This window comes from Podarcis muralis, chromosome 15, assembly GCF_964188315.1.
Source record: "Podarcis muralis chromosome 15, rPodMur119.hap1.1, whole genome shotgun sequence".
NCBI classification, from domain to species: Eukaryota; Metazoa; Chordata; class Lepidosauria; order Squamata; family Lacertidae; genus Podarcis; species Podarcis muralis.
The window spans coordinates 27,685,420-27,702,798 of NC_135669.1; the positions used below are offsets into that span (position 1 = coordinate 27,685,420).

Sequence of the window (17,379 nt, forward strand, 5' to 3'; positions counted from 1 at the left end):
TGAGCTCAGCACGTCCAGGCTTCGCGCACCTCTCAGCAAGCAGCGGGAGCGCTCCCACCACTTGCAGAGAGCTGCCTGTTTGGGGGCTGGGGTCGGCGGAAGCTCGAGCTTCCCCCAGCCCCGCGCCTGGGGGGAAAATAATTTTTTTCCCTTTATTTCCCCCCAAAAAAACTGGGTGCGCCCTATGGTCCGGTGCGCCCTATGGTGCGAAAAATACGGTACTTCAGATTGTAATGTTATTTCACTTCAGTTCTTTCTCAGTTGTTTCACAGCTGTTGCCGCTTAATACTTTGGTTCTTAAACAAGGTGGTACTTCCTGTCAGTTTACACACCCCTTTGACAACCTTACTCCTGAGGTACTCCAAGTAACAGACCCAAGGCATTACCACACCCCTCTTAACTGGTTTGGGAGTCTACTCTTTTTGTAGAAGAATCTCTCCCCTCCTGACCTAAGTGAGACCTAAGAAGACTGTATCTTTCCAGCTTCTACTTCTCCTGGCTCAGCCTCAGCCTCCCAGTTAATTCCTGGCTTATTACTCTTACAGGACACCACACACTGTCCTTCACACTAAGCGCAGAGACTATTTTCTCTAGCCTTTGATATATTCCTCAGAGTGGATGTTTCTATCCAGAACCAACTCATGCTCCTCTCCTCTCCCCACCCTCCCCATCTCCCAACCTCTATCCTAACCTCCAAACTGTCTCTCCAAAACCTCTCCTTTTCAGCTCCCTCTCCTGAAACCCCGGGCCAGTGCTGTTCATTAACCATTTGCTGGCAGGGAAAAAAGAAAAAGAAAACACTTGGTGAACCAACCTGCCCAGCAAAATCAAACTTTTCCGTCCTTCCTGACTAGCATTTGCAGGCACGTTCATATAAATCTGTATCTTACATCTTTACTGGAGACTACTGCATGCCACAGTTGTTCTGTAAATACCAATATTGCTTTGCTTATTTGGGGGGAAATTAGCAGAAAACCAATAGATGCCAATGTTATCTTGCCTGCTTTGGGGAAAGAGCAAGAAGCACTCAATTTATTATGATTAGAATATTTATACAAAATAACTGGTAGTGAGTAAAATGGCCTTGAAGCTTTAAACACAGCTGATACAGTGTTACAGAATGGGAAAGATCATTGGTTTAATGCAAAACAAAACATAGGCCACCCCAGCCCACTTTGCCTTGGCCATAAGCTTAATCAATAGTATTGAGATAGCAGAGGAAGGCTAAAGGTTGAGGAATTACCTTTATATTGAGGTTTGAGGCAAACATTTAGAACAGTTAGTATTTTTCATAGCTGGTTTATAGGAAGGAAGACAATATGAGGAAAGATTTTGCAGAGTTCAGAGAAAAGGAGAAGGAAACAATATTGAGGACCTCGTTTCCTGATCCATTTAAGTAGATCTGGGTGCATAATCAGACTTAACACAGACATATCCCTCACTAGATTGAGAATAGTAGACATAATTCTGCTATGTATCAAAGTGAAGATACAGTCCTATCTGCCCTGTATCGTTTTGGACGGCATGAACATTTTATTGTGTATTTGAATGGTAATCCCCATCTGCATTATTGTGCAACTTACTGCAGATGTATATTTTATTTGCATGCGATTAGAGCTGGAAGGGGGCCATTGGCAGCATCTGCCAGATTTTTCACTTATAATTGTGAAGATGACTACAGAGATAATCTGTGTTGCCTAATAGTTTCAATTTTGTTTAATAAATGGATTAAAAAATCAAGCAAATGTCTACATACACGCAGACATTTTCAATATATAATGTACATACTGTACAGTGGACCCTCCGGATACGAACTTAATTCGTCCCGGGGGTCCGTACTTACCCCGAAAAGTCCGCATCCGGAGGCACCACTTCTGCACATGCGCACGGCACAATAGAGTGCTAATGCACATGCGCACACGACAAAACCCAAAAGTATAAACTTCTGGGTTTGCCAAGTTCGTAACTCGAAATGACGTTACCCAAAGGTGATGTGACCTGAGGTACCACTGTGTAATTAACATTTATGTTGTTTTTATTTGTTTATGCCTGCAGCCTAGAGCTTGCTCTTTGAATCTGCTGTTTGATATAATCACAATCTGAATAAGTTGTTAAAACTATGCTAACTATATGAGTGTACAAAGCCATTGTTTTTATTTTCTTAACAAGTTACAATTCTTAACATAATTAAACAATAGATCTTCACTTAGGGATCTTGTACCATTTAAATGGCTTTGTTGACTTAAGTGCTGACTAAGAAATAAGCCCCACAGAGTTTGATGGGCCTTCCTGGTATTTTTAGGATCACAGGCTCAGATTAATAATGAGCCAGCCAGGAGCTGACGCTTTAAGAATGGTGGACAAGGTCTGGCCAAGAAAAGTAGGCATACACAATTTATCAACCTCAGTAATCAATGCCCAAGCATCATCTTTCCAAAGCCACACTTGCAACAGTGATGTTCTCCAAGAAGTGTTTTCCGTAAAAGAACATTAAATTACATAATCTCTAATACGATTTAATAAAATAGCTGTTCCTTTTTTCTGTTTTGAATATTTATGATACGCTACAATTATGATTTGAGAGATACAAAGAATTAAATGTAGACTGAGTAAAACAGGTATTTGCATTTGTGCATAGTAGTGTTCTAAACTTACTGCATAGAAAACAGGGCATTGTGGTTAGGTTGCTTGGGAGTGTATTGTGCATACAACAAATCATGTTTGGGGGGCCACAGAAGAGGGAGCTTGTGAGAAAAAGATGTGAACTTCAGAGACTACTTTTTAGTTGGGCACTTGGTCTCTGCCTCTTTCTGCATGCATTGCACCATTTAACATGTCAGTTTGATATCCCTCTCAAGGTATTTTCTACTTAAATCTGAGTTGATAGATTAATTTACAGCTAAATAAAAAGTATATATTTTTTTATTTTTCAGAAAAATACTTCTAACTTACTCTCTCTCTACAAGTAGGTCCAAAATAAAAGCAAGATAGAAAGCTTAATACAAGTCCGACCATATCAGTACCTAGGGCAGATAAAAATAACAGAACGTGGGTAGGTAGTTCCCAGACCCATGGGCCCAAAATCAAACATATTGTGATTTTAGTCGGTTATTTTGAGACACACATTCTTATTATTGAACTATTTATTAAGCCATCCTTGCGATCATTGGCTTTTGAAATGTGTAATCGAAGTAGTAAAGTTCTTACAGAGCTGATTATATATCTTGGTGCATACATGCTTCTATTAAACTGAAGATTAATGTGTGTTGTTTCTTTAACTGCCTAGGTTCAATAGATGAAGGGGTCACTGAGGGATTGCCAACACTCCAGAGTACCTCTGGTGGTAACGTTCATGCAGATGATGATGACCGGTACGTACACACACAGTGTGAGAAGTGTTCTGCAGGGCCTAGGATACTGTGAGACTGCACACATGTATGCAATTTCTGTGCAGAGTAAGATACAGTTCATATCTAATGGATCACATGATTTAGAAAGGTTGTGAATGTTAGTGCTTGATTATGTGCTGAAATGGTTCTGAGGTTGAGATTTTAACTAAAGAATAGAGGAGGGGCATTGTTATTATTTATTGTAGTAGTAGTAGTAGTAGTAGTAGTAGTAGTATCCTGCCTCTTCTCCAGACTGGGACATAAGGCAGCTTACAGAATTTAAAACAACACAGATAAAATACAAAAAGCTAAAAACATATAAAAGATAATTGTTAAAAAGTTACTAAACTATAATAGAATTAAAGCCATGTTAAAAAAACAAATTTATTAAAATACAGATAATAAAAACAGCACGGCACTGTTAAAAGCCTTTCCTTTAAGGAAAAAAAAGTTCCCAAAAGCCTTCCAGAATAAAACAGCCAGTGTGGTAGTAGTTTTGGACCCAGAAGGTCAAATTTCTTTTAGTCAGAAAGCTTGCTGGGTAACCTTGGATCAGTCACCAATTTTCAGCCTAACCTAACTCCCTTGTTACACCATGGAGGAAAGGTGATTGAATACCAAAGTCATAACCAATTGCATTCACTAAATACCATTTTCATTGTATCAACAGTTCTTATGCCAATCTTCAACCTTGGTTGAGGCTGGCAGGAAAACCTTGAGCTGGGGTGTGGGGAAGGAGTGTGCAGTCTCAGAACTATCAGTCTCTTATTGTATAATCGTCTGCTTTTGGTTTTATTTGGTAGTTTATTTTATTTTGTGTTTTTATTTATTTTGCACTGCATTGATTCTATATAAAATCAGTGGGTACAAATTCATAAATAATTTTAACAGCATGGTGAGGTAAGTCACTGCTGTTGTGACTTGTACAAGGCCACCCGAGCAATTCAGATGAGAGGTGGAATTTAAGCCTGGTTTTCTGCAGCCGCACTCTTGATTTTACTAGCCCATCACAAATGTAACCAGTTTTCTGAAAGGCTTACTTTAGGAATGATTCAGTTGTAAATTCACTGTGACAGTATTTTAATGCAAATTATTCATTTTCATGCATTGACTACCAGCATGCTGTTCATCAGTTTCCATAAGAATTCCACTGCAACCAAAACAGTCTTTTAGGAGATTGAGGGATTCAATACCGTTTAGCAGAATGAACTTCAGTTTTGCTACTGAATTTGTTGTTGAGGTTTTGTTGTTGTTTTTATATACATTCATATTTGCGTTTAGGGATTTCACATTTTTCTCCTTGATCTCCCTCTAAAAGAGTGATTGCTTGCCTCTTCAGATTGGAGAATGTCCAGTATCCTTACCAGCTCTATATTGCTCCTTCAACCAGTAGCACAGAGAGACCCAGCCCAAATGGCCCTGATAGACCTTTTCAGTGTCCCACCTGTGGTGTTCGATTCACCCGTATTCAGAACTTAAAACAGCACATGCTCATCCACTCAGGTAAGGACCTTCCACATTGTGCTTCTGAAATGCATTGTTTGATCGCAACCCCCATGTGACTTAAAGAGCATGCAACATCTTTTTTCACTCAGCAGCCATATCCTTGCTGGTGCTGGGCCTTAAAAATATTATTAATAATAATAATAAATAACAATAGCTAGGCTATTGTTCTTCCACATTGGAGCCTTATAGCTAGGAGTTCAAAGCCTTCCTAGGAAAAATAAATTAAAATGATGCACAGAGATGCTTTCATAAGGGTTTGGAGCTGTGTAAAACAATAAAACTGAACAACACAATCCTCTGCATGTCAACTCAGAAGTTCCACTGCATGGGGTTCAATTAAGTTGTTGAGTGCGCAGAACAAGGTCTGCTTATGCAACAGGACTTCTCCCATGTCCTCCTGTGCCCCTTAAATCTACTCTACGGGGTTCAGGGAACAGGTTTAGGAGATATGCAGAGGGAAGAAGTGATTGGAACTTGTTCCCTCTGCACATACCACACATGGAGTTCAGTAGGACTTGCTCCTAGCTGGTGTGCATAGGATTGAAACTTAGGAGTGCATTTTCAGTCAACCTGTATAATCAAGAGCAGAGAGGAAAGACTGCTTAGTCTTAACATCTGTCTACCATGAGGAGGAGAAGAGTGCAAAGAATGTTGCACTGTGGCCGACCGAAAGCATTCTTGCAAGCATAACAAAATTACCAAGCATGTGATCCAGGCATTATTGCTCCAACACTACATCAGATTTAAGTTATGTATCCTGCAGCTGATTGATATCTAATTGAAAGATTCATATTCCCAGCTTTTTGAAAAACCACTGCTGTTACTTTCAGCCTTTGACAGCTCTTAGAAGCTTCAGAAAGCAGTTTCCGTGTTAATAGGTAGAAGCTTCTGCCCTTACAGTCTGTGAAGAATGGAGTTTGCCCCTCATTGGCTTAAGTTGGGGAGAGTCAATTTCCTCCTTCTCTGTCTTCCCACAGGCATTAAACCATTTCAGTGTGACCGTTGTGGGAAAAAGTTCACCCGGGCTTATTCGCTAAAGATGCATCGCCTGAAGCACGAAGGTAAACGCTGTTTCCGGTGCCAGATATGTAGTGCCACTTTCACTTCCTTCGGGGAATATAAACACCACATGCGGGTTTCCCGGCACATTATCCGCAAGCCTCGGATTTACGAGTGCAAAACATGTGGCGCCATGTTCACCAACTCTGGAAATTTAATCGTTCATCTGAGGAGTCTGAACCATGAAGCGTCAGAGCTAGCAAACTACTTCCAGAGCAGGTGAGGTGCACCGCAAAAAACCTATCAGGGAAACATGCCTTTTTTTTTTATTCCTGAACCATCTCTTCCTGTGTTTGGGGCAGCCTGTAGTATCTTTTCCCACCGGGTTGCCAGTTTATTGCAATCCAGTGGGCTACTGCATCCTTGTCACCAATAATCTCTATTCTGCTTTTGGGGTTGTAAAAAACTGTAATATTCTATATATCACATAATCAGGGCAGCATGTTGCCTTTAGACTGCCTCACATTAATAGTCCCCTCGGTTTACTGACCAGGAGTATCCATGAGGAGGTTAGCAGTGTTGAATAGGGTATTCCCATCTTCTTGCCTTTGTTTTCATAACTTCTTTAACAGCTGCATCCAAATGAAACAAATTACCCTTTATGTGGCTGATCTGGTTTGCAATGTCTAGTTATGTTTCAATACTACTTTTTGACGGGGAATTAATTTCAGCTGACATGAAATGGATAGCCCTCCCAGTTTCAGAAAGGAAAGGCACCAACTGAAGTTGATTATGCCAGACGTTCAGCAAATACTTAAATAAATCTCCCATTGAAAATAATTGAATTGTTACGGCTTTATATTGACTGGCTTGTACTTGGTAGCGCACCCTTTAAAGCCTACCACACAGAAATGTTTGTTGCAACCCTTTATTATTTACTTCTAATATCAGTTTTCTCTTAATATGTAATTGACCACAAAACAGTAAACTTAAGGAACCTTTTGTTTCAAAACTTTTTTTTTTATGTATGCCATTTTGGTTTTTTATTTTGTCACAGATCAAAATGCTGGTATGTATTTTTGTTTAACTTTTGTTTTCTCAGACCTTTCTATGATTAGTTTTCTTGGGTAGCAGATACATTTCAGTGTCTCTTTAAGCTTCCCACTCCCACTTCAAAAAAATTGAATTGTCCAAACCTCTGAATATTATTTTTAAATTTTGAAATCCTAGTCCAACAAAAATATTTTTCATTGGGTTTCACCCATTAAGGTTTCTCCACACTTACCTTTTGCCCTACTCTTTTCAGGCAGAAGCCTGTGCTTTAATGTTTTGTTTTGTTTTGTTTGCCCTCAGCTTTCCCCATGAAAACCTGCTCTTTAAAGCTGAATCGGAGCAAACGTCAGTTCATGTTTTCTGCAGATTTTCAACACTATGAAAAGCGAGTTTTCATGGGAACAACTCCAGAGTAAAAATAAGGTGCTCAGACATGGAGCTTTAAATCATGCCTGGAAAGAGCGGAGGAAAATTAAGTGTCGATAACCCCTGACTTTGCAATACAAGACCACCCAGTGTCATGGGAGAGTGAAACAGTCAGGCTGAGAACTGAGGGTTTCATGCCCACCATGGCTTTTTCCCTGGCAAAATTCTCCACAACCGCCTTTTCCCCACGCTGCAGCTTCCCCCAGAGTAGAGGCAGCTAGTATGGTGCCCTCCAGATGTTATGGTTTACAACTCCCATCATCCTCAACTCATGGCCATTGGCCCCAGAGCAGCTAGCTTAGTATGGGGCTATCTCTGCCAGGGGCAAGGGTGGGGTGAATACGATTCATGGGCATGATACTTGTTTTGTTTTCTATATTCTTTTATTTAGGTCTGCTTCCTTACTGGTTCCTCTTTTTTCAAAGCAGACAAACACTAAATCTTTCCCCATCTTTTTGGGGCATGATTGCACTTTGATTGTACTGTGTGTTTTTCATATGTCTTGATGGGTGGCCAGGTTTGAACCTATGCCCAGATAATGAAATTACCACCAGGGAGTGGGGAGTGGAATACAAAATAAACCTTCTGCTGTAGTTTTGTATGATATCACTGCAGTTCACAAGTTTCAGCTTACATGCAGAAAGCTTGTGGGATTGCTGCATGTTGGAATTCTCCATGCTAGCACAGACATTTGAAAAGAAAGCTTTGTGGTAGCATGAAGACAATAACCATGCTAGAGTCACGGGACAGGCTTACTCTAAAGGAGTGACCTAGCGTGTTATATAACACAGGTGTCACACAGCACCTTTGAAAGGCACATGAGAGCCATAATAGAGATTTAGTTCTTAATGGCAGCTTTTCCTGAGGCCATGCTGTGAAGTTAGCTTTATCGTTGCCTTACGACATGCTGTAGCTAGCAGAAGCATATTGAATGTTTCACTAACAAGTAACTGTCTCTCTTAACCTTTGAACTCCCTTCTAGTGATTTCCTAGTACCGGACTACTTAAACCAAGAACAGGAAGAGACCCTTGGCCAGTATGAGCTAGGAGAGCATGGATTTGAAAGCAGCTCCTCTGTCCAAATGCCTGTCATTTCACAGGTTTCATCAACTCAGAATTGTGAAAGCACTTTCCCCTTGGGGCCTCTGGGTGGGTTGGCAGAAAAGGAAGAAGACATGCCAGAGCAGCCAAAGACGACTGCAAGTGCCGACGTGAGCCGGGATGACCTCCCGAAACCAGGGCTCTCGTCTATCACTATTGAATAAGTCCGCAGTTTGGTTTCATTTTTGTCTTTTTGGAAAGTGCCTGTGTTTGGTCTTGTACATTTTAATTTAATTTTCAGAAAAGGGGGGGCAAGAATGTACCCCTTTTTAATTTTGTAAGCTATGCTGTTAAAACCATAAACTGCAAAAGATATTACACTATTCTTCACAGCCAAACGCGCACTTCTGTGGAAACATTTTAAGACTGAAATGCACAGTAAGGTTCTATCAGAACATCACATGCACTTCTAAAGGAAAGCTAAGCACACTCAAACTACATTTGTGGTTTCTCATTCTGCAGTTTAGACCTAATTGTTAATGGATTGCTTCGCTCACCCCATTTTTGCAGGATTTCTGGTGCAGGAAGAAAAATTAATGGTGCTTAAAATGATGAGTTTTGAGTACACACACACACACACACACACACACAGTATGGAAGAGAAAAAATTGCCTGCGTTGGTAGACCTTCATGTATTGTTTAAAAGGAATAATTTCGGTCTGTGCTTTTCTTTAAGGCATGCTTACTATACTGTTTCTAAAGCTTACAAGACCTCTGTTTTTAGAAGCGGATGATTGATTGGCTTTGGCAAAGCAAAGGGGAACATGCCTAGGTATGCTCACCTCTGACATGCCACTCCTTTTTAGAAACTGTTCATGCAGATGGCCTTGTCTGGATTTCATTCTCCGAAGTGGTACATAAAAAACTCTGTAGTCAAGAACTCCTAGTTGTATTTAACATCATGGAGTAGTATGAATACATGACAAGGAGAGAGTTTACAAAAGGCAAAAGAGCTTTTGTGCATTGATGTACTCTTTTGCAGTTACACATCTATGTATGCACTTCGGTTTTATTATACTGTTTTTAGATAATGCAAGCAATTTATTTTCTTTTAGAGGCCAAGTTTCTAATCCAACAGGGGTTGTTTACAGAAGGCCTATTAGCAATGATAAAATCTTCCTGTTTTAAAACATTTTTATACCCTTGCCAAGCTGGTTTCATAAAAGCCATTACTCTGGCTACATACACAGATCCAGCAAGCAATAATCAGAAAGACTTGCCATTTCATTTCTCCCTGCAAAGTTTATAAAAGGTTGTAAACACATGATAGGGCATTTTCAGGCTGGCAGTTTTTGGGGTTTTTGCCAACATCTTCTGTCGTTGGTAAGGCTTGGAAATTTAATTTGGACTACATTTTTTAATCTGTCTTTTTCATTTGTTTGGTTTTGAGTATCCTGACACATCGAATTTTAAGTGAAATTTATCTGAGGGAGGTACCAATGAAATGAATTTCACATTATCATCAAACTAAGAACAATTTTTTAAAAGTGGGGGGCTGATAGGGAAAAAAATAATTGAGTCACTGCAGAGGTTAATTAGCAGGGCTGATACTTTATGTAGCAATAGTTGGAAATCATAGTTTTGAAGAAATTTGATGTTTCTACTAATACAAAAAACTAAGGAGGCATCTCTTTGTACAAGTGTTATGTTAAATAGATTTAGGTTTTTCTTCCCATGATTTTCAAATAGAATAAAAAAATCACACTTCCACTATTTTCAGCAGAAGATGCCCCCTCTGAGGCTCTGTCCCTCTTCTCAGGTTGAACCTGTATGAAGTACGACGGTTCCATCATATAACAAAAATCAGCAAAAGAGAATCGTTTGTACCGCAGTTTTAATTATTCCTCTGGATGCATTGGACTGTCCATTTATTTTATCCCATAAATGCAGGATGAAACTGACTTGAAGTAGCAAATTCCAATAGGTAAATGTTTTGTTTTGTCTTGTCTCAAATCATATTAAGGCAACGAGTCTAAATGATGCAGGAAGCACATCGGTTGCATGCAAATTCATTACCTGGCAGACCATCCAGCAGGTGTGCTTTGCAGTTGTTTAACCTCTTTTCCAGAGGATGGAGGGGGGTCTGCCTACACAGTACCTCTTATCTCTATAAGGTCAGTTATGAGTCATAATTCGCAAGTGCAAATTGCACATTTGATATGTGCAAATGTAGAGCAGGTGATCTACATTTAGGAGATGTGAAACTTCATATCAGAAGTAATACTAAGGAAAACACTAAATGAAGAAATTCATAAAAAGTGTGTTCAACCTCAAGTTTATTCTTTCATAAGAAAAATTGAGCATAGTTACTGTTTATGTGAATTACGGGCTACTGTGTTGTGTCACAGTACAAAAAACCCATACCTTGTTGTATTTATTCAGTATTTTTAAATCCCAGCCCAGTAAAGGATCAGTTGAAAGTTCTCTCTTCCACAGAAAGAAACATTTTTGTAATACATAAATGTTTCCTGGTGAAGGAATACCCCCCTCTCCATTGAGCTACCTATCTGTGAAAAAGAGTCCTTGTTTTGTACCTTGACATTTGGAAATGTTAACTTGCCGAGTCAGATGTCTGTTAGAAGCATTTAAAATGAAATCGCGTAGGTGAATTTGGGGTCTTACCCATGTTTAACTTGAAAACATAACCCCACTTATTTAAATTAAACTTTACTTCCAATTAAAGTGTGCCTAGTTTAAATAAGCTATATGCATAGCATATTTTAAATCGGGGGTTGCAAACAGTCAGCCCCATGGGGTATTTATAGGCTTCTTGAAAGTTTGGCCAGTGCTGTGGAGAAATAATTTCCTCCTTCCTCCTGCAGCATCAGTCTCTTTACCCAAGAGTGACTGGTCTTCATCTACCCATCCCAACCTGGGCTCTCAAAGAGAATAACCCCAGGTTGCTGCCACAGTCTTCTATTTCAAAGAGCTTCAGTGAACTAATCTAAAAGCCACCAGCTGGATGTACAACCCTTCTTAAGGCTTAATAACCTTTGCCCATCCCTATTTTAAATCCCACTGAGCCTGCGTCTTTTCCATCTTTTCCAAGGCACCATCATAAGAATTGCACTGAGGGAGCTCAATGATGTTTCCAACCCAAGATAATAAAATTGAGTTTCTTTGGTGATGCTTTTGTAGTGTTGGGATTTACAGTTAACCATCCTAAGTTATTCTAGCAGTCGTTCAGTGAGACCTACACATTTGATGTAGCACTCAAAGAATCTGGATATACTGTACAGCCTTTCCATGATTTGTGTGTGAGAGAGATTTATATCCAAAGGAAAAGCGTCTGTTATCATACAGAATTTGGAAAGGGCACAGGTGGGAGTTAGGATCTACACCTGACATTTTCCTCATCTCTCAGAAGTTGCACACTAGTGAGGCTGGTTTCAATGTGCCAACAGGTGATACCCACAAACACCTATGAAGAGGGTATGTGTGCGTAGGAAATGAGACCATGTTCACCCAAAGCGCAACATGGAATGTCAGTTTCATATAGCAAACCTCTTGTCACCAGCTTAGGGCTCATTTTGCCTTTTATGCATCTTTTGGAAGACCGTTCAGCCTCTTCTCAGACTGACCAATTTTTTGCTCCCCATTCTAACACAGAACATGGTATCTGTGTCCTTAGTTCTAGTTTTGGCACTTATCCTTAGTCTGAAAAGTGTAAATGTGAAAAAGTGTTGTTTTAAAGCAACCAGTGCCAGTGTAGCAAAATATATGAATATATATATATTATATATTTTATAAAACGAAAGTCCCTAGGCCCCAGTTCCCAAAAGAGATTAAAACTGTATTTTTTTAACAATGCATTTGCAAATTTTAAAATAGTGGCTTTGGTCAGATTTTTTGGGGGGAGGGATTGTTACTAATTTTTCTTCACCAGCCTTAAGGTAGAAGATGGCAGAGGGTTAGATCCTGTTCCCCTGCCTTTTTCTTAAAAGTCTGCAGAACGTAGTGCACCAGGAATGGTTTGGATGAGGATCACTATAACAGAGGCAATTTTTGCTCCTTAGTTGCCTTTCTGCAGAAAATAAAGGCTTGCTTTTCTTATCCCAGAAACAAACAGAACAAACAAAAAAGTTAACAGTCATTGCCCTAAGTTTCTTTAGGAACAGGTGTTTCCTGCTTGGATTCAGGGGTAAACTCTGCCATTCAAGGCTTTCGGGGGTCACATTTGGCTGGGAAGCGGAGTAATATTAGAAATAAATAAATACTAGAGCTCATCATAGAATAAAAGCTGGTAATTTTAAAAAGAAATGATGCAAATATTTTTAAATGCAAGATAACTGGTTTTAAAGCTCTGTGGTGTGTTGTTGTTTTTATTTTAATTTCTCTGTGTGGTATCAAGAGTACTTCAGCGGGTCTCGTGAATCTCTCCCAGGGGCCTGGCCACCTTGATGATGCTCTCCAGCAGCACTCTTGTGACCTCCTTTCTGGACGGGGTTAGAGAGACCTCAGAAGGGTGGTGCGGTTTGGTTTGGTTTCGGCTGCCCGCATGCTGCCAGCTTTATTCTGACTTCCACCCCACCCCCCAACGGAAGCTGGAGAGTGCTTCCAGGCCCCACTTTTGCAGTGCTGTCTTGTCTCTGGGCCTTTGTAGAATCCTTAAAGGGGAAGGGAGTAAAGATGGATCTGGGAATGTGAACTGAACTCTCAAGGGGCTCCCCAGCCACTGTGTGTGTGACTCCCTCCCCTTTCTAACTGTGCCAGTCTTCAGTCACCAGCTGCCCATCTCATACAGCTTTTCTCGTCCGTGCCGACCACAGCTAGGCTACTTGGCATGTTTATTGAACTTAATGGAGAAAAAAAATGTTTTTTGGGTTTGGTTTTATTTTTAATGTTGAAATACACTTTGCATTTTATATACTATATCTGGCTATTAGTATTTTTCAGGAACCCATAGTTCTTGGTGGCTATATATATATTTTTGTGACTTTTTGTAAACTAAAGTGCCGTTTCACTGTTACAATCATTTTTAGAGTTCTTGTAATCAATGTGAATATCATGGTTTTTTCAAAATCTGTTCTGAGCCTGTAGTGTTCGCTTTTGTGATTCTCTGTTTGATGTATATATTCTGTATAGTTACCTTGTACTGAAATATTAGCTTGTTTGATATAAGAAGAATATGTATTGGGTACCTTTTTTGCTAGCCTGGTTGTTTAATCTTTAAAAAAAAGTTCAAAAACAAAAAAAATCTCCAGACTGGTCCCATTAATAAGTCAAAATTGAGAGGGAAGAAAAACTAGTTTTGAGTGTCTTTGGATAGAAACATGATAAGATTTTTCATTAAAATATTAATGTTTTATGGAGTAAGCACCTACTTTTGTGTTGTTATTTCTCCATGTCTGTGTGCATGTGATTTTCAGACACCAGGCGGGATCCAAAGGGCACATTGGCCTTATCGTTTATAAGGGAAATGCTTCCCATGCTCATGAGGAACTTTCTGCGCACATGGATGAAGGCCAACTTGCAGTCCCGTAGACTAAGTGCTGTAATAGAGAGACTGTCTGGAATGTAAACTACCATCCTAGCTGTGCAAGCTTTCAGGGTGAACAGGAGGTGAAATCATATAGCTAAGGCCTATTTTAAGAACCAAAGTGAGTCATTCTGCTGTACTGGGTTTCATGCATCCTACGCTATCTATGACCTGATACCCTTGCAAACTGGTTTGCAGCCAATAGAACACAATATGTTGTGCTCAGTTCCTGGACTAGATGGGCCCCTGGCCTGATCCAGCAGGGCTCTTAAGTTCTTAAATCAACTTGTGGGAGCAAGCATATAGCCCTCTGCAAGGTTTCTGTCCTTTGGGCTGAAATTTTGCATTCTCGCCAGGGGTGAAAGGCTCCACGCAGTCAGGTGTCATTGGCATTTAAGAGACTACGCCTAGTGACTGGCTTCTGGTTTGCTAAAGAAGACGGGCAAACAACCTTGAATTGTTCTGTACAATCCAATGCAGTTAGGTGTGAAAATATTAGTTTCACTACGTATGCAAGAAAGTGCTACAGATGAGTTGTCAGGCACTTACTTTACACTTAGTGCAACTTAACATTTTCTCAAGTGATGGTTTGCTAACCAGGAGAGGGAGGGACTAGTTCCCGTCCCTTTCTCAGTTCTTACCCCAGCTGGCTCCCATCAAAGGGAGCTGCTGGAGAGTTTACCAGAAGTTTGTTGGACTGTAGTTTTTGGGGTTTTTTAATAGCTTGAGATTTAGTTATGCATTTGGCAAGTCTCAAAGTGGAAGTTGCTCAACATGTTAGAAATCTGGAAGGGAGCTGAGCATGTGTGAGAGCTCTTTGTAAGATCCTGTGGATTACCCCACAAGACTATGGGAAAAGCTGGGGGAACTTTTTCAGCCCAAGGGTTACGTTCCTTTCTGGGCAGCGTTCTGGGGGGAGGGGTTCACATGCCCCCCCCCGGGTGGGGCCAGAGGAAAAGTGGGAGGGGCAAAGAGTTTAACTTTGTACAGCGGACTAGTTTGTACACACCACTTAACTCCTCCATCCAGACATGCAAGAGGCATTGGAGTTCAAGGGCACATCTCAGCAAGGCAAAAGCACTCAAGGAAGGTGCAATGGCAGACCAATGAGCGGTGTGGCCAGGGGAGGGTGCTGAGGGCCAGATAGGGGAACCTGGAGGGCTACATTTGCCATTCCTTGGCTAGGGAAACATCTGTAGGTAATGGAATTGTGAGTGCTCCTAGGGGGTAAGATGCTGTGGAAGATACATGCATCACCTTTTTCACTGGGATGAGCACACACTTCAGCCAATAGGCTTTCAAATGACAGCTCTGGCTCTCCCCTACTTTGGGAAAGAAATTTGGTTTTTCTGTTCAGGTTCAGTTGGGAGTCAAAACAGCTTTAAAATAAAAGCAGACCTTCCTGCTCAAGAGCTGTCCCTACTGGTTTAACTTTGCATCAAACAGCCTTGCATGTTACTGCTTCTGCATCTGAGAAATAGTGTTGTGTCCTACAACCATGTAGGGCATTTCCCCCCTCGCATTGGAAAGCCAAAATCCACAGCAAGAAAACAAACCCTAAAGTCCGAACTGGATTTTCGAGTTCTGCTTCTTCTAACCTTCCATTTTTTGAAGGATCCATTTAAAGCTATGCTTACAACAGTGTAAACAAGCTCTTGTGTTATGTAAGAAAATCTAGGCGTGGGGGAGTCGCCACTGCATAATGGGCAACAGAGTATTTTTTAAAGAGCGTCTTCCAAGCATAGACCCCCATCTCCTCCCCCAATTCAGGGGACTTTCCTCCCCTTTACGTAACGTTGGCAAGCTACAGATTTATTTCAGGGCTGATATGACAGAAATTACAAACAACTTACATAACCACCAGTTGATTGATTTGAAATTAGTACAGTTAAAAGAGCACATGGGGGGGGGACTATGGAGAACCAGTTAACTTTCTAAAAAGAATGCTTTAAGGTTGACATTTTCCTCCACAAATTCACAAAAGGCTGAAGGGTTGTGTCAAATAAATGTTCTAAAAGGGGAGGGGGGTTAAATCCCTATGGGGAGGTTCAGAAGCAAATGCATGTTTATGTTATACTTCGGAGAAGCCCAGTGGTGTGATTTAAGAGTTTAAACTTATTTTGGATCTGGTTTCCTTTGAAAACACTTGGAGAATCTTAAATGTTCTTCGGGAGAGGGGAGTGTTTGTCAGAGATGATAATTTTGTTTCCCATGAGAAGCCATTTGTGGGACTGAGCACTAGGACTGCATACATTTGGGGTGGTTTCAAGGGATGCGGGTGGCACTGCGGGTTAAACCCCAGAGCCTAGGACTTGCCGATCAGAAGGTTGGCGATTCGAATCCCCGAGACGGGGGTGAGCTCCCGTTTACTCATTACATTTATATACCACCTTTTCTTCCAAGGAGCTCAAGATGGTGTTCCCCCTCCTCCCCAGCTGGACATCACAACAACCCTGTGAGGTAGGTTAGGGTGCCCCAAGGATGACCCACCAAGTGGGTATCTGCACCCTGGTCTCTTCCAGGTCTCTTAACCACTACACCATTCTGGCTGGAATCGGAGAATTGTAGAGTTGGAAGGGACCTCAAGGGAGACCTGAGACCTCAAGCAACCTCTGATATTTCCCAACAAATGCATCACAAAACCGTAATGAAGCGCCTTCAGATACATGTACTGCCACCTCCCCCTTTCACTGCCTACAGATGCCTTGTATTGATGTGGTGGCCTGTGGCTTTTAGCAAATAAATTTGACAGGCGGACAGGTGCTGTTACGGAAAAGCCCACACATGGGAAATGGGCCGAGTTGTCTGCCTGCCTTTGTCTTTTTTTGAGTTGGGACCTGGATTTGATCATTTGAGCCAGTTTTGCTGCCACTGCAATTTGCTGGAACGCTGCTTCCTAAACTACAGGCACCCGGGTTGCCAACTGGCTAGATAAAGCAGCCCATCTTACATGCAGAGCTGTTGTGTGTGCAGAAATTGGCAGGTGGGGCTATCCCCGGCCTGAACATAAGCACCGTCAGCTGCTAAAATTGCCGCAGATCTAGCCACTGTCTGTTAAAAGATAGCCATGGGGGCCAGGTTAAAATTTGGCCGCTCCGGCTGATACCTGCAGCTCTGGTTAATTTTTCATTGTCTCCACAATCACTCAGTATTTTGCATGTTAAGTTCAGCCCGTGAGTCAACTGCCCCACTTTGCATACTCTTCCCCCTGGCCTCTTTGCTTGGCCTATGAGAAACTAACGTTGCCATACGTCCTGAAAAACCCGGACATGTCCTCCTTTGGGGGGCCAACATGCCCATCCAGGCGGATTTTTACATTTTAAAAGACTTGGGTGGCTCGGGCTGCTCTGCACGCTGTGTCAGCTGCAAGCCTGAGCTGTGGAAAAGAGGCGCAGTAGCAGTGGCCCCCCATGTCCACGCCGGCAT

The 17,379-nt window shown here is 41.3% G+C and overlaps 1 protein-coding gene across 9 annotated transcripts in view; it reads left to right on the forward strand.

Annotated features, from left to right (window-relative positions):
• The window catches only part of ZBTB44 (zinc finger and BTB domain containing 44), a 31,743-nt gene extending 17,953 nt beyond the window's left edge, over positions 1–13,790 (forward strand). For 6 of the 9 annotated variants that reach the window (XM_028707443.2, XM_077919723.1, XM_028707445.2 and 3 more), the window contains 4 exons: positions 3,287–3,371; positions 4,708–4,892; positions 5,873–6,173; positions 8,356–13,790. In XM_028707443.2, the coding sequence (XP_028563276.2) occupies positions 3,287–3,371; positions 4,708–4,892; positions 5,873–6,173; positions 8,356–8,638 (854 nt within the window). In that variant the 3' untranslated portion in view covers positions 8,639–13,790. The remainder of the gene's footprint in view (positions 1–3,286; positions 3,372–4,707; positions 4,893–5,872; positions 6,174–8,355) is intronic. The other 3 variants (XM_028707448.2, XM_077919724.1, XM_028707449.2) reach the window with 2 other exon arrangements.
• The last annotated feature ends 3,589 nt before the right edge of the window (positions 13,791–17,379 follow it).